Below are 20,195 nucleotides of genomic sequence, written 5' to 3'. Positions count from 1 at the left end.
TATCTATCTAGTGGGTAATTTTCAAATGGCCAGTGGAGGGCGAAAGTCTGTGGGTGCTTTGCACCCAGACTTTAAGCCCACATTTTTGAAGCGGACTCATGTGCATGAGTCTGCTTTGAAAATGTGTTGCTTCAACCATTCCATGTGCGGATTTATACGCAGAAAGGTGCACCGCACTCGGGACAGGTTGAATGTTCTGCGTGTGATTGATGCATGTGCCTGTAAATCTTTTCCCCCTCCCAATTCTGGCTGTGCAGGTAGAAATGTGTGTGAAATCTGCCTTTACGCACAGCCTGGAGTTGATTTTCAAAGTGTCGCTTATGTGTATAAAATACTTTGCAAATCAGGCCCATATAGTTTAATACTAGAGTAATAGTTAACCACTGGACAAGGATGTTTTCTGCTGGAGGAGTAGTGACCTCTTCACTCTACAATATTAACAAAATACCCAAGCCAATGAAATGCTTTTATTGTGGATGGTTTGTGGCCAGGGGTGTTTTGAGCTGATTTCAGCTCTAATGTGATCTCCTTTTGAGGATGCAGGATGCATAAATTTCCACTTTTGAACATTTGGGATTTCGTTGAGCTCGCTTGGCTATTCTTTTTGGTTTTTTGACAGGCAGAGGTGGCCAGTCTGCCTTGCGGTTTGCTCGATTGAGAATGGAAAAACGACATAATTATGTACGGAAGGTGGCTGAGACGGCAGTACAGCTTTTTATTTCTGGTGACAAGGTGAACGTTGCTGGTCTCGTTTTAGCTGGTTCAGCCGATTTTAAAACCGAACTCAGCCAATCGGATATGTTTGACCAGGTGAGTCACTACAGTTCCTTCTGGGAGTCTAAAAAGTATCATATATATGCTCTTACTATGCACTGAACTGATGCTGAGACATTGTCCACCCCAAAATGTGTTTATAGATTGGTGCCTACCTCGGCACATAGTTTCTGCATCCTACCTCATGCAAAAATTAGGAGTTCATTCCCACCAAGCACAACCAACTTGTCAGTATCTGTTCATCAGACTTCTTCCCTTCCCTGCATCTAACGGAATTTCTTGTAAGCAATCCACGCATAACCTGTATTTTGGTTTCTTCCTTTTTGCATGCTAGTGTACAAACTGTCTCTTGGGATTTTTCTTTCCCCCATACTGAATGTCATGAGGTGGCCCTAAGATCCCAGAGATCCCTTGGGAGGAAGTACCAGGTTTTGGGTTCGAGTGACTCCTGCCTGACTGGCTTGTGTGCAGAGATTCTGATGGGGCTCCCCTCTTTAATCACAGGTGGTCTGAGAGAAATGGAGGCTAAGCCCAGTAACTCAGTTTCTTATGCAGCAGCGCCACTAATTGATTATCATCAGAGGAAAAAAGAGGAGGAGAAATGTTGGTAAATTTTATGCTATTAGAAGAAACGAATGTCATTTCTTATGTAGTTTTGTGCTTTTTATTTAAAAGCGATTACAGTCCAAAGTGCTGAAATTAGTGGATATATCATACGGTGGTGAAAATGGATTTAATCAAGCAATTGAGCTTTCTACTGAGGTCCTCTCCAATGTGAAATTCATTCAAGAGAAGAAACTAATAGGTGAGTAAGAGTAAACCGCCTGTCAGTTCTGGCATTAGATAGGAGTCTCTGAAAATATGGGCTTGCCTGTGTCTAGCAGTGCAGTGGTATTATTTCTTGATTGTTTTAATAGGCTGTTCTTTTTAAGAGTGGGCGATTCCTTTGATGTTCAAGGACAAAATGTCCAGTTCTGACAAACTATTTTGATGACTTTCTCTGCTTGCTGCTTGACAACCTTGCAAGGCAGATAGGGTCCCTGTGTTGTGAAAGAAGGGCAGTTTTATGATCATAAACCAGCAGGATTTAACCATAGCAAGGCTCCCACTATCCCGCAGATAATTACTATGATAAGGGCCACAGACTTCTGTTCTGCTTCCCTTCCCCCCACCAGTATAGGGCCTGAAGTGGCTTACAAGCTAGTAAATACAATGTCTACGTAGCATAAAATTAGCCATTTTCATCGATCAAGCCTAATCCTGATCTCATCCCCACTCTTGCTAAGGGATAAGACATGTTACATTAATAAATGCAAAACTAACAATGTAATTAAATCAATAACCAGGATGAGCTAGATGTCATCATGGATAATCTGCTAGAATCATCTGCTCAGTGTGCAGCAGCAGTCAAGAAAGCAAATAGAATTCTAGAAATGATCAGGAAAGGAGTTTGAGAATAAAACAGAAGGTGTCGTAATACCTCTGTGTCACTCCATGATGAGACGGCACCTTGAGTACTATGTGCAGTCTGGTCACCGCATCTCAAAAAAGACAGCAGAATTAGGGTGCAGAGAAGGGCGACTAAAATGCTAAAGGGGATGGAGGGGTTCCCCTGTGAGGAAAGGCTAAAAAGGCTGGGGCTCTTCAGCTTGGAGAAGAAATGGCTGGGGGGATAGGAGTGGTGTGGAACCAGTCAACGTTAATCAGTTGTTTACTCTTTCATTCAATTAAATTACTAGGTGGTACAAATAGAAGAGATTTTTTTACTCCACACATAATTAAACTCTGGAATTCATTGCCAGAGGATGTGTTAAAAGGTTTAGACACTTCAAAGCATTGTTACTTTGGGTATTACCCTGTCCCCAGAGGGCTCGGAGGGTAAAGTGACTTGCCCAAGGTCACAAGGAGCGGCAGTGGGATTTGAGCCCTGGTTTGTAGTCCGCTGCTCTAACCACTTGGCTGCTACTCCACTTACGTTCACTAATAAATAACCCCATAGCATCATACTGCAAATGACCCATCCATCAACCCTAAATAGCTTCTGCAGCTCCTGAAGGGGTACTTCTAGTGCACATTGGAACCAACATCTGCGGCAGTTACATTGCCGTGTTTTGCATTCTCAACACCTTTTACCCTGCTGTTGTTGCAGTGCCAGTCCTCAGAGCCCGGCTGCAGTGTCGCCATTGGCAAGGGCAGGGAGAGAAGTGGCCACAAAAGTTCTTTAGGAGGCATGGAAAGAAGAGCTGAAGGGATGTGCAACTAAAAAGGAGAGGGGAAGGCAGAAGAGAATAGAAATAGAAAAACAAAACATATGGGGAAATGTTTTTAAACAATATTCCGATTTGGGTGGGGGGGGGGGGGGAACTGGGTTTGGATTAAATGTGAACCAAATGAGCCACAGGAGATTAGAGATTTTGGACCAAGCCCATTACCTCTGCATCTAAATTGAGGCTATCTGAATGAGATACTGGAATATAGGATTGATTAGTACTTTTCATGTTTTGAAATCGCATTGAAATATTAAACATTTTGTATTTTAGGTCCCTATATTAATATGTGCCTCTTGTGATGTTGTAAAATGCAGGCCGATACTTTGATGAGATCAGTCAGGATACGGGAAAATACTGCTTTGGAGTTGAAGATACGCTAAAAGCTTTGGAAATGGGTGCTGTGGAGATCCTGATAGTATATGAGAACCTGGATATAATGAGATATGTCCTTCGCTGCAATGGCTCAGAGGGTGAGTAGCTTTTCCAAATGAATTTGAGATACTGTTCAAATATAACTTTTACAACTCCTTCCTTGGAGAAAGCTATGAAAAAGCTAACAAAGAACATGCCAGGTTAGTTTTAATTCCAAGAGTTATTTGGAGAACTAAACTGAAATGTTGAAGCTTCATTATGAACTCAGGTGTGACTTGGTGAAATAGAGCTGAAAGGGCCTCATTTTTCCATGATGTCCCTCTGGTGGTGCTAACTGCTCTGAATGAAGATTTATTGCAAGAGTCTGTACCATTGTTGGAAGCTTCAGTAGAGACCAGAGATTTTATAGACATGGAGAATGACGTACGTACGTACTACCTAATCTGTGGTGGTGATCCATACAGAACAGGTAGGCTTTGAGGCACATTGCTAGGGCAATGTGGGGAAACTTGTGCAGCCACCACCCTTGCTGTATCTGTTATACGGGGGCATTATGTGTATGAGGAAAACCTGTACTGCTGCTACCTGTGCTGTACTTGTTTTGTGGATAAGTGGAGGACTTTGGTTTCCTCTGCTGTCCATCCCAACATCCTTCATGAGCAGTAAATTCACCAGAACAAAAACAAAACAAAACTGATGACTGCATACATTTATAGGTAAATTCTATTATGCCAACTTTGGGCATTAACATTTTCTCTTCTCTTCAACAGAGGAAAAGGTTCTGTATCTGACACCAGAACAGGAGAAGGACAAATCCCACTTCATAGACAAAGAGGTATATTTATATTGTTTGGTATTTGTTTGACTCAAAACTCTGCACTAGATATGTGAGTCATAGTAGTCTTATAGTTAAGTTCTCCATAGTAAACGTGTAGGCTTATGGCTGCTGGATTTTTACCTTGAGTCACAGCAGAGAGCAGTAGCGTATCATCACTTAAGATCAGTTGTCTCGCATGCTGTTAGAGTGAAGTGGGTAAAAGTAGTACTTCTGAGGACTTCCAAATGTCTAAATGACCAATCTCTGGTCTCCTGCTATTCCCAAAAACATCAAAGCAATTATAGTTCTATACTATATATATAAAATCACAATAAGAATTCCAACCCCCCCCCCTAATAACCTTGGCCAGGGTATGGGGCCGTTCTTCACTGTGTTGCTGGTTCAGATTTGTTAGATATGATAGACAGTGGGCTGTAAGCTGACAGTGCTATTCTTTGTAGAAATGGAACTTTGTTTCCATGTTTCCATTATTTTTAACATGTTTTCTGAAGACAGTACAGAAATTGTGGGCTGACCTTTTGTATTTCCTATTTTCATGTAGATAAGCAGCTGAATTAGCCATGCTGTATGGGTACATCCTCCGTGCCACTAGGTGGCAGAGCTCTGTCTATTAAAGACTTTTAGCTAGGTACTCCCTCCCTCCTGTATTCTGACAGGATTACCTCAGGCTCCTCAGTCTGAATTTTTCCGCGCAACAGTGTGCGCGGAGCTCTCTCCTTCTCCTCTCTTCACATTGCAAAGCTATAAAAACCATCCATTTATTCTATTCATCAAAGAAAGGAAACATGGAAAAGAAGTAAAAAATAAATCTGTCTCAGCAGCCTGCCCATACGAGAGAGTTTCCAACATCTTGAGGCATTTCCTCCCCCTCCTGGACGATGATTGCCTCAGCTAACCTCCTCAGTTGACCTCGATTCATAGGTCTGGTACTGAGTAGAGGCAGGGGAAGGGCTACAAGACATCTATTTCTATAAGCTGCTAACGGAGACTTGGGGGCATGTCCTTACCACTCTCCCGACTGCAAGGCCGCAGTATCCGGCACACTGTGACTCCAGGCCATTTTCAGAAGCGAGCCTCAATTTAAAAAAAAATAAATAAATAAATTCCAAACTCTGGCGCCGATGCACGAGCGCCAGCACCACAATGCCAAAACGGGCATAGATGCCAGAACCAGCGCACCATTACATTGACGCAGAGAAAGCGTCCACTCAAGCGCCGAGAAAAGCAGCTGCCGGCACATCAACGTGGCCGCTGTGTGTTTTCCCTTTAAGGGCATAGAGCATGCTCAGTGGGATGCTGTGGCTTTCAAGCAGCCATCTTGCGGGCAATTCCTCTACCCAGTAGTTCAAGTAGCTACACCAGGAAATAGCTGCCCAGAGCCACCAGAAGGTTGAGGTAAAGTTTTTCCTCATTTCTGCACAGACCTAAGAGAAAATCAGACCTGTGCTACCAAAAAAAAAAAAAAAAGTAGCTGTGGGCCAAAGGCCAATGAATTCTGAACAGGTCGCAGTCCTCGAGCAGTGGATTCTTCATTACATTACAAAAGGACAGAGGTGCGCAGGACTCGTCAAGCACACCGGTGCATTGCTGCACATGCTAACTAGGCCAAGTCGGTGCGGCTGCAACCCGTCGGCACACTATTGGGCCTACCATTGAAAAGTGTGTGTTTAAAAAAAAAAAAAAAAAAAAAAAAAAAAAAGGGGGAGGGGGGATGAACTCACAACCAGATTGTGAGTACAGGATTCAACAAACATGCTAAATTATCGCTACGAGCGCTAGTCTTGTCAGTTACACCGCAAGTGCGAAGCACACTCATGCACCAATGCAGCCATCACCTACCAACACCAAGGCGTATACAAAAAAAATAAATTAATAATCAAAAGAGCACAACTTCAATTTAGTGTAAAGCCTGCTGATAGTTATTATAAAAAAACCCAATTTTTTTTAATATTACTAATGTACAGAATATCATAAGGACGGATGGGGACCACGTTTGTCCTTCACCAAGGATACTGCCTACGCAGTCACTATAAGCCGAAAAATGACTATTATAAACACCAGTTGCATCCCACTTCCACGCCGTGGCTGCGGGGCATCTTAGAGATTGGAAGGTTCCTGCTGAACCAATAACCTACCTCAACTCCCAATGCACTGCATTGTGGAAAAACTCCCTTATTGGAGCCTCCAACATTTTTCTAGCATCGACTAGAGGTTCGACTGGAAAATTTGTTTAATTTTTCCACACTAACGTTCCCCTTCCACCTCGCTCCGGGGTGGTTGGGTAGACGATGCAAACATCGCATGCTACAGGATCAGTTCCAATAATTTGCCAACTGAGAATAAATCAGTGGATGACTTGGCAAAAAACCCCCCAAAAAAACAACCCCTCATGCTAACCACAAACTTGTGCATTGCATGTCTTGATACTAGACGGGCTCAAAGAACCACATTTTCTAACAAGCCTCGCCTCTATACCTTAACCTCGAGTAAAGGTGAAAGCAGTTTCTGAATTCCATTTGTTCTTTTTTTTTCCGTAACTTGGAAGTCTCGTTAAGACCTCAGCAAATACCTTGGCAGCTAACCACCTTCCATGGTTAAGATTTGGCGCCATAACGGAAAAGGTGCAAGGACAACTGGGCATGTTACCAGGTCGTCCAGTCAAATTATTAGATCACTTCACCGGTGTGGTCAAACGTCCATCTTCTCATTATATCAATATTCAACCTCTGCCCTCTACAGAGGATTAAAAAAAAAAAAAAAAAAGGTAAATAACCTTCAACCTTACTTCGCTTGTGAGCGCCGTCTTATCGGCCATCAAGGGAGTAAGCTAATCATCTACACGCACCTCATCCGCGTCTTAGGACGCCAGCCGCAGCATCCTATGGATCCTTGGCCTCCAAAAGCCCGGTCGGGTCATTACAAATAAAGCTGCCCTCATTGCCTCTGAGGGGGGGGGGGGCAAAGTTACCCACTTATTTACCAATGTGAACTCACATTACATTAACTCAATGTGTGAAAAAAAAATTAGTAATAATTCTCACAGGACAAGCAGGATGGTAGTCCTCACGTGGGTGACATCATCTGATGAAGTCAATCATGGAATAGTTTTGTCAACGTTTCTAGAACTTTGGCACCTACTGGGCATGCCCAGCATGGCAATAACCCTGCATCCAACAGGGGTCTCCAGTCTTTTTTTTTTTTTTTTCCGCTCAGCTAATAGCCACGCGGATATTTGGAGCTCTTCACAATTCCTGACTGGAAATTTTTCCTCAGGAAATTATTTTCAAAACTTTATAACCCCTAGGGGTCTCCCTTCTTCGCTGTCTAATACCGGGTCGTGCGGTAAGTTTACCACCATTTTTCGGTCTGTTCCTGGCAGGAACCTCTGTAGGCCTTGTCAGCGCCGACCGCAGCCGGCCTAAATTTTTCAAAGGCCACGATGGCAACGGGTTTTCGTCGGTGCCCTGACTTTCCTAGGACTATGTCAATCACGGACCCTCATTTAGTCTGTGTTTTATGCCTCGGGCCATTGCACAACGTGGAGATGTGTACAGATTGTGACCAAATGACCCCGAAGGGCCGTAAGGCACGATTGGAAAAGATGGCGCACTTATGCCATCGACTCGATTCTCGCCAAAGCATCAATGTTGCTCCGAGGCCAAAGACCACCCGATCGCTGTCCCAGTCCTTGGCGTCTTCATCATCTATGCTGGAATTGGGGAGAGCGGACCGTCGAGAAGCACTGGCATAAACATAGAAGGGTGGTGCCCTCCGCTTCCGCTACGTTGGTGGAGCCATCGGCGGAACCACAGATTGAAAAAAAGATCTGAGCCAAGGAGCATCCAGTGCCCTCAAACCAGATGCACCGAGGTGTCCCGCGCCTTTGGGGAAGAGGCTACTGAGTCTCCACCGGGATCGGTGGACCCTCCGGTACTGCCCGTAGTGCCTTCCACTCCAGACTTGGGGCTCACCACTCCAGTGCTCAGAGAGGAATTGCACCGGATGGTGCAAGAGGCTGTGGTCCAGGTGATCCAAAGCCTTCCGCGACCAGCAGCGGTGCCTCTGCCGGAACAGTCACCGATGCCTCTGGTGCTGCTGCCTCTCCTGGATAAGCTGGATCTGCTCATCGATGCCCTACCAGGGGCACCGAGAAAATCAGTTAACGATGACTCCATTGACGCCCATTCCGCTTTCATCGGGAGAGGAGGATAGATACATCGCCGGTTCCAGGGCTGTTGGGAGTACCACCATCGAGGCCACAGATGAAATCCCCGATGCCATCTGTTCCCGGGTGTCTGGTGTCGACGCCAGATCTCGAGTTCTCTGTGTCAAGACCAGGTCCCTCGATTCCAGCACAGATACCTGTCCAACCTCGACTTCCGGCAGGAGAAGTTCCAAGTTTTCCACTTGGACCACGGAGGGATGCAGGGGATCAGCCCTATGATCCCTGGACGGATGATTCCACGGATACCCAGGACTCAACAGAAGTTCCGTCAGCCGTCTCCTCCAGACGAAAGGCGGAAGACCTCTCCTTTATTCATTTTATAAAGGAGATGGCGGAGACTATCCCCTTCCAACTGCAGACTGAGGAAGATTCCAGTCATAAAATGCTAGAAGTCCTGCAATTCCTGGATCCCCCTAAGGAAATCATGTCCGTCCCAGTTCATGAGGTGCTGCAGGACCTGATGCAGCGCAACTGGGAACATCCTGGGTCTGTTCCTCCTGTAAACCGTAAGACGGATGCTATTTACCTGGTCCAGCCTTCCCCGGGACTTTAGAAGTCACAGCTAGCTCATCAGTAGGTGGTGGTGGAGTCCGCCCAAAAGAAGGCCAAGCATCCAAAACCCCATTATTCAGCACCAAATGGGAAGGAGCAGAAATTCCTCGAAGTTTTAGGCCGCAGGATATTTCATGGGGCCATGCTTATCTCACGCATTGCGTCGTATCAATTATATATGACCCAGTACACCCGTAACCTGTTTAATCAGCTACAAGAGTTTGGAGAGTCCCTTCCAGACCAGCTTCAAGATCAGCTGAATTCCATCATAAAGAAGGGATTCAACGCGGGAAAACAAGAGGTCCAGTCAGCATGCGATGTCTTTGGCACTGCCTCCCGTTTATCTGTGGCTGGTATCAGTGCCCGCTGCTGGGCTTGGTTTAAAATCCTCTGATTTCTGTCCTGGTGCAGGATCATTTGGCCAACCTCGCATGCACAGGGGATAACCTGTTTGGCGATAAAATCCAAGAGATGGTGGACCAGCTGAAGGACCATAGTGAAACGCTTCATCAGCTTTCGGCAGCCCAGGTGGATCTTTCCACTCCATCCAAACGCTCCTTCCGGCGTGACACTAAACGGACGACTTACAGGCCCCTTAAATATTATCCACCAGCATCTCGAGGTTGCCCGTCCCGGCCTTTCCAGAAGTCCACAACATGCCAGCCTCGAGCTCAGAAAGCTCAAGCTCCTTCCCAACCTGCTCCTGCAGCGGGTTTTTGACTCCCGACTTCAGAGCAAAGACCATACTCCATTGCCCAATCTACCTGTGGGTGGCCGCTTATGCCGCTTCTCCACCAAGTGGCTAACAATCACCAACGACCGCTGGGTGCAAGCAGTTGTCGCTCAAGGCTACCATCTAAATTTAAGAACATAAGAAAATGCCATGCTGGGTCAGACCAAGGGTCCATCAAGCCCAGCATCCTGTTTTCAACAGAGGCCAAACCAGGCTACAAGAACCTGGCAATTACCCAAACCCTAAGAAGATCCCATGCTACTGATGCAATTAATAGCAGTGGCTATTCCCTAAGTAAACTTGATTAATTCACCATCAAATTGAGATATATTTTCCTTTGATATAGGTGCCCTATTGTAAACCGTTATGATGGTGAATAACTTAATGACGGTATATAAAAACTTTTAAATAAATTAATAGCCGTTAATGGACTTTTCCTCCAAGAATGTATGTAAACCTTTTTTGAACCCAGCTACACTAACTGCACTAATAACATCCTCTGGCAACAAATTCCAGAGCTTTATTGTGCGTTGAGTGAAAAAGAATTTTCTCCGATTAGTCTTAAATGTGCTACTTGCTAACTTCATAGAATGCCCCCTAGTCCTTCTATTTTTCGTAAGTGTAAATAACCGAGTCACATCTACTCGTTCAAGATATCTCATGATCTTAGACCTCTATCATATCCCCCCCTCAGCCATCTCTTTTCCAAGCTGAACAGCCCTAACCTCTTCAGCCTTTCCTCATAGGGGAGCTGTTCCATCCCCTTTATCATTTTGGTTGCCCTTCTCTGTACCTTCTCCATTGCAACTATATCTTTTTTGAGATGCGGCGACCAGAATTATACACAGTATTCAAGGTGTGATCTCACCATGGAGCGCGATAGAGACATTATGACACTTTCAGTTTTATTAAACATTCCCTTCCTAATAATTCTTAATTCTGTTTGCTTTTTTGACTGCTGCAGCACACTGAGCCGACGATTTTAAAGTATTATCCACTATGATGCCTAGATCTTTTTCCTGGGTGGTAGCTCCTAATATGGAACCTAACATCATGTAACTACAGCAAGGGTTATTTTCCCTATATGCAACAGCTTGCACTTGTCCACCTTAAATTTAATCTGCCATTTGGATGCCCAATCTTCCAGTCTTGCAAGATCCTCCTGTAATGTATCACATTCCGCTTGTGATTTAACTACTCTGAATAATTTTGTCTCATCTGCAAATATGATAACCTCACTCGTATTCTTTTCCAGATCATTCATATATATATTTATATATATTTATTTATTTATTGAAAAGCACCAGTCCAAGTACAGATCCTTGAAGCACTCCACTATTTACCCTTTTCCACTGAGAAAATTGACCATTTAATCCTACTCTGTTTCCAGTCTTTTAAGCAGTTTGTAATCCACGAAAGGACATCGCCTCCTATCCCATGACATTTTTTAGTTTTCGTAGAAGCCTCTCATGAGGGACTTTGTCAGACACCCTCTTGAAAATCCAAATACACTACATCTACCGGTTCACCTTTATCCACATGTTTATTAACCCCTTCAAAAAAATTAAGCTGCTATACACTCTCCCACCTTACTTCTTAGACTTCGGGCATTGGCATACAGACATTTCAAAGTGTGTTTTGTTTGTATTAACAACCTGCTTTTCAGTTGTTTGGGATAATTTGGAAATCATTAGCTTCGGTGATTTTTTACAGATAGGCATATAGACTTTGCTTTTAATGGAACCTCTCTGTTGGGATGCCCTAACTCTCCTCTTTCATTAGTATCCTTCAAGGATACATTTCTCCAAACCATGCACTGCATGGTTTGGAGAAATGGCTTTCCCCCTTGTTCTAGTTTAAAAGCTGCTCTATCTCCTTTTTGAAAGTTAGTGCCAGCAGCTTGGTTCCACTCTGGTTAAGATGGAGCCCATCCTTTCGGAAGAGTCTCCCTTTTCCCCAAAAGTTTCTCCAGTTCCTTACAAAGCTGAATCCCTCTTTCCTGCACCATCGTCTCATCCACGCATTGAAACTCTGGAGCTCTGCCTGCCTCTGGGGACCTGCACATGGAACAGGAAGCATTTCAGAGAATGCCACCCTGGAGGTTCTGGATTTCAGTTTCCTACCTAAAATCCTAAATTTGGCTTCCAGAACCTCTCTCCCACATTTTCCTATGTCGTTGTGCCCACATGTACCACGACAGCCGGCTCTTCCCCAGCACTCCATTGCCCCGTCTCACAGAAAATACCTCCGCTTTCCTAGCGTGTAGTAGATGGACTCAGGACCAATGGGTATAGTGTACTCCTGCTAGCAGTTGGAGACGGATCAGATTTCAATCTGACATTAGCCCCTAGTACATATACCCCTGCAGGAAGTGCAGCTCTTCAGTATTTTCCGTCTCCATAGCAATTAGGAACCATTTGCACACTCTCACAGCATTAGAACCAAATTCAAAGAAGAAAACCAAATTTTAAAGAAGAAACCTACCTGAAGACGAGCCCTGCTCTCCTGCGGTGATACCCTCAGGTCCCTTCCCCAGTTGAGATTCCAGAGGTGATTTCCGTGGTCCCTCAGAGGTAAGCCTCTGTCCAGAGGCCAAATCGCAGCGAGGACTTAGCCCCCGATCCTCGGGCACAGCTGAGAGGCAGCGGGTGCACCCTCGAGCGCGGCTATGAAGGTATTTGTCCTCTCCCCCCACAGCCGGAGACCACCCGGGACGAAAGCGCCAAAGACAAGGTAAGGTAGAAATCTTCTGCGAGGATCGAGGAAGAGCACAGGTCACTGGCCGGGACCAGTGCCACCGGTTTGATCCGCCCTAGCAGGGCCAGGCCCCGGCTATTTCCAAGGTCTCCACGTGGAGACCCTCCGAGGGGGTCGCCATATTGCCCACGTGCTCGCCATCGCCATCTTGGCCCTATTCGCTGCGCCGTTCGCATTCGGCCTGAGCGCACAAAACCTGAGCTAGGTGCACAAAGCACTTGTGCGCATAGACTTACACGCACACAAAACCTTGTGCGCATAAGTTGCACCACAGAGCTGGGCGCATATCTACGGCTGGACGCACAGCTGCGCGCGCAACTCACATGTTCATTTTAAGCGCACCGGAGCGCATAAGAGTTTACGCGCCGACAGCCATGGCACCACCAAAAACAGGGATAAAGGCTCAAGGCCTCTGCCCAGCATGCCACATCAGAGCCGCACAAAGCGAGGAGGCCGATGCCCTGTGCACACAGTGTGAGGAGGCCCTGGGAGATCCAGTTCAGGGCCAGTCCCACCCAGGGCCGAGTACTAGCTCCTCGGGGAGTACCCCGGACCTAGCAGATCCCAGTGGGACCTCCCCACAGACGGGGACCCCTAGGGAACCAGAGCCCCTAAGCTTGGATCCAGCGTCTATCTCATGGGTGGAGTTCAAGGGGATTCACGCCTTTGTTCAAATGCAAACTGAACCTCCAGCTGGTCAGCCACATGCTCCGCCAGAGGACCCTCAGGCCCCAGGTCCTTCAAGACCCAGGCACAGGCTTCCACTACCCAGAAGCCCCACCTATGGGGACACGGACATATCTGAAGAGGAAGCTGAGCCCCCTAGAAGAGGGGGAGCTCCCCTCGGGGACAGAGCCTCACCGAACCATGAGACTTCTTCACAAAGGACGAGTTCCTGGACACTCAATGTCTGACGGAGCTCGCTATCCCGGGCCCTGGTACTTTGGGGGAACCTAAACTGAACCCTCTGCTGGAGGGTCTTTGTCAGACCTCTCGCCATTTCCCTCTGTTACAAGCGGCACAACAGCTGATTGACCTGGAATGGAATGCCCCAGAGTCCACATTCAAAGGGTGACTAGCTTTGGCAGCCATGTACCCCGTGGACCCGGCAACCAAAGATTTTCTTGCATGCCCAAAAGTTGATGCCATCGTCTGCGCGGTCTCTAAGCGCACCACTATCCCAGTAGAGGGAGTAGCAGCGCTCAAGGATGCACATGACCGGCGTCTGGAATCCATCCTCAAACAGTCATTTGACGTAGCCGCTATGTCTCTACAAATTGCGGCCTGCTGCACAGTGGTGACACGTGCCTGCTTATCCCAAATCAGGAACACCCCGGGAGAAGACATGGAACCAGCAGTATCATTCCTCGCGGACACTGCCTCCGACCTAATGCGTACAGCGGCCAGAGGAGTGTCATCTGCGGTGGCAGCCAAAAGGCAACTCTGGCTCTGAAGCTGGTCGGCCAACGCATCTTCCAAAACGCGCCTCACAAGGATGCCCTTCAAAGGATCCCTCCTGTTTGGCAGCGAACTAGAGAAATTAGCCGACAAATGGGCTGGAGGATAAAACGAAGAGAAACCAGCGACTCTTCCCCAGGTCCTCCAGGGGCAGAAGTTCACAGCGCTTCAATCCTTACAGGAGCAACTATCAAGCGCCCCGCCCTACGAGCAGGGACCAGTCCTTTTCGGAACAGGCACAACAAGAGGGGTACCAGCTCAGGTACAGGCTTCGGACACGTGGGTCCTAACCATCATTCGGGAGGGGTACTACCTGGATTTTCTACGTACCCCTCCGGACAAGTTCGTGGAGTCCCCCCTGCCACGACCTCTTCAAGAGGGTGGCAGTGGAAGCTACACTGTCCAGACTGTTCGGCAGCGAACTAGAGAAACTGGCCAACAAATGGGGCGACTCTCCATTACCACGCCTGCCGGAAGACAAGACTAAGAGAAACCAGCGTCCCTTCCACAGGTCCGCCAGGAGTAGAAGCTCGCAGCGCTTCAACCCTTATAAGAGCAACTATCAAGCACCCCGCCCTACAGGCAGGAACCAGTCCTTTCGGACCAAGCACAACAAGAGGGGAGCCAGTTCGGGGACAGGCCCCAACCTTGAAAACTGTTTCTGGTGGCGATATGCTCTGCGTGTTGAATTTCTGAGCTGTGGGTCTTGTCTTGTTGGTCTCAGATTTTACTTGAATCAGTCCATTTCTAAGCCGTCTCTGGATATGGAAAGAGATGGAGAGGAATATCACCTGTTGCATCCCTTGGATGTCAACAATCATGTTGTGAGCTATCTGGAGGTTTCTAAACCTTTCCAAAAGACGGATCACCTGTTTGTCCTTCCTGGTGGAGGTAAACAGGGCGAGCCGGCTTTGCGGGCTACAGTAGCTCGCTGGATTAAGGAGGTAGTCATGGCTGCATATGTGGATGCTGAAAAGCCATTGTTTACTCAGGTTAGGGCTCGTTCATCTAGGGCTCAAGCAGTGTCATGGGCGGAGGTTAGGTTGTTGTCTTCCATCAACATTTGCCAAGGTGCAACGTGGTCCTTGCACACCTTTTCAAGGTATTATCGTCTGGATGTGCAGGCCCGGAAGGATGCAGCCCTTTGCATGTGTAGCTTTGACTGGACTGTGGGCAGCCTTCCACCCTATTTGGGAGTAGCTTGGGTACATCCCACTGGTGCTGAATCCATCTGTCTGGATGCTAGGAAATGAAAAATTACTACTTACCTAATTTCCTTTTCCTTAGACCAGACAGATGGATTCAGCTTCCTGTCCTTGGCTTCCAAATGATTGCAATGGTCCTCCTGAGTGGCTATGTGCTCCAGAGGTTACTGGTCAGTGTTAGTCCAGTCCCTAGACTAGTTGTAATGCATTCTTTGTCTGAGCTTAGTGTTTTCTGTTGGCTGAGTTCTGTTATTAATCAAGTTTTTGCTAGTCTGTCCACAGTTGGCTTTTGAAGAGAATACTGGCAGACTGATGTCACTGGAGGAGAATATATACTGTGGTGTCAGTTTGCTTAGTCTCCATCTGCTGGTAGAGGTGCATAACTCACTGGTCCTAAATCCATCTGTTTGGTGTAAGGAAAAGGAAATTGTCAGGTAAGTAGTAATTTCTCATTTGCTGTTATCTTGCCCTCTGTCACTTTCTTTGTACGAAGCTTTAATCGTGGGTAGAGTAGAATGGTATTGTTCCGTGCTTCCTACAATTTGATAGCTACATCTGTGTTGTGGGGCTGTTGGAAAGCTTAGTGCTTTGGAAATGTTTGCTGTTTAAATCCAGGATTGTCTCTCATGTTTATCATTGGTAAAGAGATGCTTCATAGAAAGGCTGCAGGGAAGCAATAAGAATCTGTTAACATTTATATGAATATTAGCATTAATAGTTTTAATCTCTCTTACTTTGTATAGACAGGACAAGAACATGAACTCATAGAAAGCATGCCTCTTTTGGAATGGTTTGCTAACAACTACAAGAAATTTGGAGCAACGTTGGAAATTGTTACAGACAAATCACAGGAAGGATCCCAATTTGTGAAAGGATTTGGTGGAATTGGAGGTAAGTAATTTGTACTTTCTGGACAGCAGTGTTGTAGCCATTGTTTATAATATATTTTGGGGTATGAAAATCTTGTCTTGCATTTGATTCATCTTATGGCAACAAAAGAAGCTCTCTAATCTAGTGACAGTTCAGCTGTCAATAGTGAACTGTAGTCATCAAATATTTAAAAGTGGCCACTAATTATACAAAGTTATCTACGGTGCCCTTACAAATTGGCACCGTAGATAACTTAGGAGACAGGCTAAAGGTTGATGCCATTGAGACCCCCTTCATTCCTACAGGTATCTCCAGCATGGGATTCTAGTATGGGGGCAGACACGCCTGCTCTGCTCTACCATTTCCTATGATAAACCTGTTCCATAGTGAGGTGCAATATGTGTACTCTGTCTGTTCTGCCAATAATTAATTTACATTTCCACTTGCTTCACTAGTGGTATTTTAGTAGAATGTCTGGTAAAATGTAATGCAAAACAGGGAAGATATATAGAAGGTAGTACTTGATTATTCTAACACCTTGGCAGATGGCACATATCCCATTGCTCTTCTAAATAAGTAGGTAGGAGGAAAACTTAAACTTCTAAAATTCTATACATGCCGGATGAATTTGAAAGGTCAGATTTAATGTGCCAGATGTAGACAGCCTTTCTAACATTGTTGTGTGCTGAATCAGAGAATCTAACAGACTTCTGCTCTTCAACAGGTATCTTGCGGTACCGAGTGGATTTCCAGGGAATGGAATACCAGGGAGGAGATGATGAATTTTTTGACCTTGATGACTACTAGGTAGTCGACCTGGGTCTGGCAACATGTGCCTCGGCCTCCAACATCCAACCCAAGGAGCAAACTCACGGTGAAAAATAAGAGAACTCTGCCTTAGAATTGGAGCATTTCCAGAACTTGATCTTATAAGCATTGGATACAATTAAAAAAAAAATTTAAAAAAACTACACTTTGATTTGTCATAGTGTCAGTGCAACAGCAAACTGCTAGGACCCCAGTTGCCACTTGGGACTAATTTCAATAAATCCCAGTTTTTACTTTTACTTAACAGTGAAATTGGTTGCTCTTGTATTTTATGAAAATGAATTTTTAATCTTCATATACAGAAGCAAAATCCCTTATCTGCTGTAAAACCTTCTTTCCTGAAGTTAGTAGAATTAAGATCATACTGGTTTGTTTTTATTATATTTGGAGAGAATTCAGTTGCTGCATTTGGCAATGACCCATTTACATGGCATTCTCAGTTTAGATTGCACGGATAACAGGAGGGAGCTATTGAACAATTCTTTTTCAAACTAATAATCTCGGTTAAGGTTGGATGTATGAAGCAACTGCAGAAAAAAATATTCTAAGGTTTTCACTTCAGAAGCTGTGACTTACAATTTCACACGTGTATGTGAAGAGCTTTGCCTGGTGACTCTCCATTCATTTTGCAAAGAGCATTTCTCCTAGGTGCATTTCATTTTTCCTAATGAGCCTGGAGGGCGAGGTAGAGCTCATTTTGATGCAGAAGCTGGGCAGAGTGTGGCCTTTTTTTCTTTGAAAAATACACCGATTTTAGAAAGATCTCCTTTGGTTCTTTTTTTTTTCCCTGATGAGATTTTTTTTTTCTCATTATGGGGGTGCAAACAATTGCACTGACTCAGTTATGTGACATTTTGATTTGTTGGCACAACTGTAACAATTTAAATGCTAGAAAGATTTTTATGATATGAGTGAGTCTGTTAGTAGAGCAATGAAATCCTTGGTGTTGGTAGGTCTGGAGCTCTGCCCCCTTTTATTATTAATACTTACTGTATTAAGTCACATGGGGGAAAATCCTCAACTCTCAGTGCCAAGGTATTAGAGGTTGGATGAGTAAGTGGACCAGTACATCTGATACCTAATCTGTAGCCTTAGAACTGGGTTATAATGCCAGTTCTCTAATTATACCCTAATTATGCAATATTTTGTAATACCGACAATGTAAAATGCATTTCAAAATTGTAGAAGTGGTTAAAGTTCACCAAATATACACTTAGAACCAAAGTTGTTTTTTTGGATTTTTTTTTTAAATGTCAGCATTATTTGCAAGGATGCAGTGCACAGAGCTAAACTTCTTTGCATGGCTGAGATGGTTATAGGTACTTAAAATTGAGATACCTGTTTGTTCTGCTCCTTGCTTTCTGATTTTCTCAAACTCCTGGTATACTGGTCAGAAACGGCTACTTGTAGACAATGTTCCCAGGTTGCATAGTTAGATATTTTTCCAACTATCCTGTTTCACTTGAATGGATAAAGTTATGTCTTATTAACATGTAACCTTTCTGGTTGTCACACTACTTTCAGAAATATTGGGGTCCAAAATGACTGTTTTGTCTGATTTACATAATTTATGCCCTCTTATAGCCCTGTAATTAAATGTTTGCAAAATGTGCACAGCAAATTATTTCATCACATAATTTGAGTAGTTAAGTCAACGTAAGCCTTTTTGGACTTGCTGTTTGCAGAAAAATGGAACTTACTTTCTTTAAAGCAGTACATTTGGACCTTGCCATTGTAAATGGGTCTAATGTGATATGACAAGACCAGAAGAATTGGATGTAAATTTACATTTTGGAGTAATATACTGCTTGTGTCACAATAACACTTAGGGTATGCAATTCCTTTTTTGTAGTTTTTATTTTTACTATTTAAGTTTGGAAATGATGCCAAATTTTGTATTTCTTTAATCAATGTGTTCTCTTCAGTGGCACATCATATACATATATACATACATATATGTGTACATATACATAAAATGGGGTTAAGGTTCCCAGCCTTTGCATACTCTGTAGGCTCTTACAGAGAGATCCCAAGCAGTTATATCTTGGTGTTGTGATGTACAGAAATGGAGAAGAGTATTAAACCATATTTAAGAATATAATGTGGGTTCTTGAGTGTTTTTTCTTGATTTTTCTAAAAATGTTAATGCATTTCTAAAGTAATCATATACCTGCTGCTTGTAGAAAAACAATTTCTTTAGCAGAAAGAATATTGATATATTAGAATCTCCAATTAATTATCAAGTTTGGCATGCATACATCCTATAACTTACTGCCATTTTGATTGCAATCCGTGGTAGAACAAGGTTTTGGAATCAGTTAAACATTAACCTTAACACTGGTGCCTTCCCCCCATAAGCTAGAGCAATAGTTCCCAAACCTGTCCTGGGAGGATACCACACCAGTAAGGTTTTCAAAATATCCGTAATTAGTATGCATGAGAGAGAACTTAAGAATGCAAAGGAGGCAGAGCATTCACTTCGCTTGTTCATATTCATTGTGGATATCCTGAAAACCTGACTGGCTAGGGGTCCCCAGGACAGGTTTGGAAACCACTGATCTAGCATAGGAGTTCTCAACCCAGTCCTGGGGACACACCTAGCCAGTCAGGTTTTCTGGATAGTCACAATGAATATGCATGAGAGAGATTTGCATGCAATGGAGGCATTAGGAAGGTGTTTCAGGGCATCATGTTAATTGCCTGTATTGCCTCCTACCAGCTGTACATGATGCAGTATTTCTGGAACCTCTGGAAGCAGGTCCAGAAACTGTCAGAGTACCTACCCCAACAAAGCAGGAGGCCTTTTCGGTGGGTGTCCAGCAGGGCCTTGAATGTGGCAAGCATGAGGTGCACTCCACCTACGTTTTGAAACAGCGACTAGGGTTGCAGTGGTGGCTGTAGGTGCCCCCAGGATGGCCTGGCTCCGAGCCTCTGACCTCCAGCCGGAGGTGCAAGAGAAGCTCGTGGACCTCCCGTGTACTGGCGAGAACCTATTTGGTGATAAGGTGAGAGATGCTGTGGCTCAATTGAAGGATCATCATGTGAGACCCTCCAGAATCTCTCTGCCAGTGTGTCGGATCTGCCATCCTCAGCCAGGTAGTCCCCTCATCAGGGCCCAAGGAGATCCTTCTATCAGTAGAGGAAATACTACTCTCCTGCCTCTCATGGCTAGTTCCAGTGAGTGAGCTCTAGGGCCCGCCCCCGACAGCCATGAACCCCCAGACCTCAGCCGGGGCCCCAGTCCAGCCCTGCTATGGGGTTTTGACTGGCTGCAAGGGGGCTAAAGTCTACCATTTGGCGCTGCGGTTTTTCA

The 20,195-nt window shown here is 45.0% G+C and overlaps 1 protein-coding gene across 4 annotated transcripts in view; it reads left to right on the top strand.

Annotated features, from left to right (window-relative positions):
- ETF1 (eukaryotic translation termination factor 1) overlaps positions 1 to 18,978 on the top strand; it is a 74,435-nt gene extending 55,457 nt beyond the window's left edge. For all 4 annotated transcript variants that reach the window (XM_029583488.1, XM_029583489.1, XM_029583490.1 and 1 more), the window contains 6 exons: positions 620 to 810; positions 1,450 to 1,579; positions 3,359 to 3,514; positions 4,187 to 4,251; positions 15,928 to 16,075; positions 16,779 to 18,978. In XM_029583488.1, the coding sequence (XP_029439348.1) occupies positions 620 to 810; positions 1,450 to 1,579; positions 3,359 to 3,514; positions 4,187 to 4,251; positions 15,928 to 16,075; positions 16,779 to 16,861 (773 nt within the window). In that variant the 3' untranslated portion in view covers positions 16,862 to 18,978. The remainder of the gene's footprint in view (positions 1 to 619; positions 811 to 1,449; positions 1,580 to 3,358; positions 3,515 to 4,186; positions 4,252 to 15,927; positions 16,076 to 16,778) is intronic.
- The last annotated feature ends 1,217 nt before the right edge of the window (positions 18,979 to 20,195 follow it).

This window comes from Rhinatrema bivittatum, chromosome 18, assembly GCF_901001135.1.
Source record: "Rhinatrema bivittatum chromosome 18, aRhiBiv1.1, whole genome shotgun sequence".
Lineage (NCBI taxonomy): Eukaryota > Metazoa > Chordata > Amphibia > Gymnophiona > Rhinatrematidae > Rhinatrema > Rhinatrema bivittatum.
This window is presented reverse-complemented; position numbering and strand designations above follow the sequence as displayed.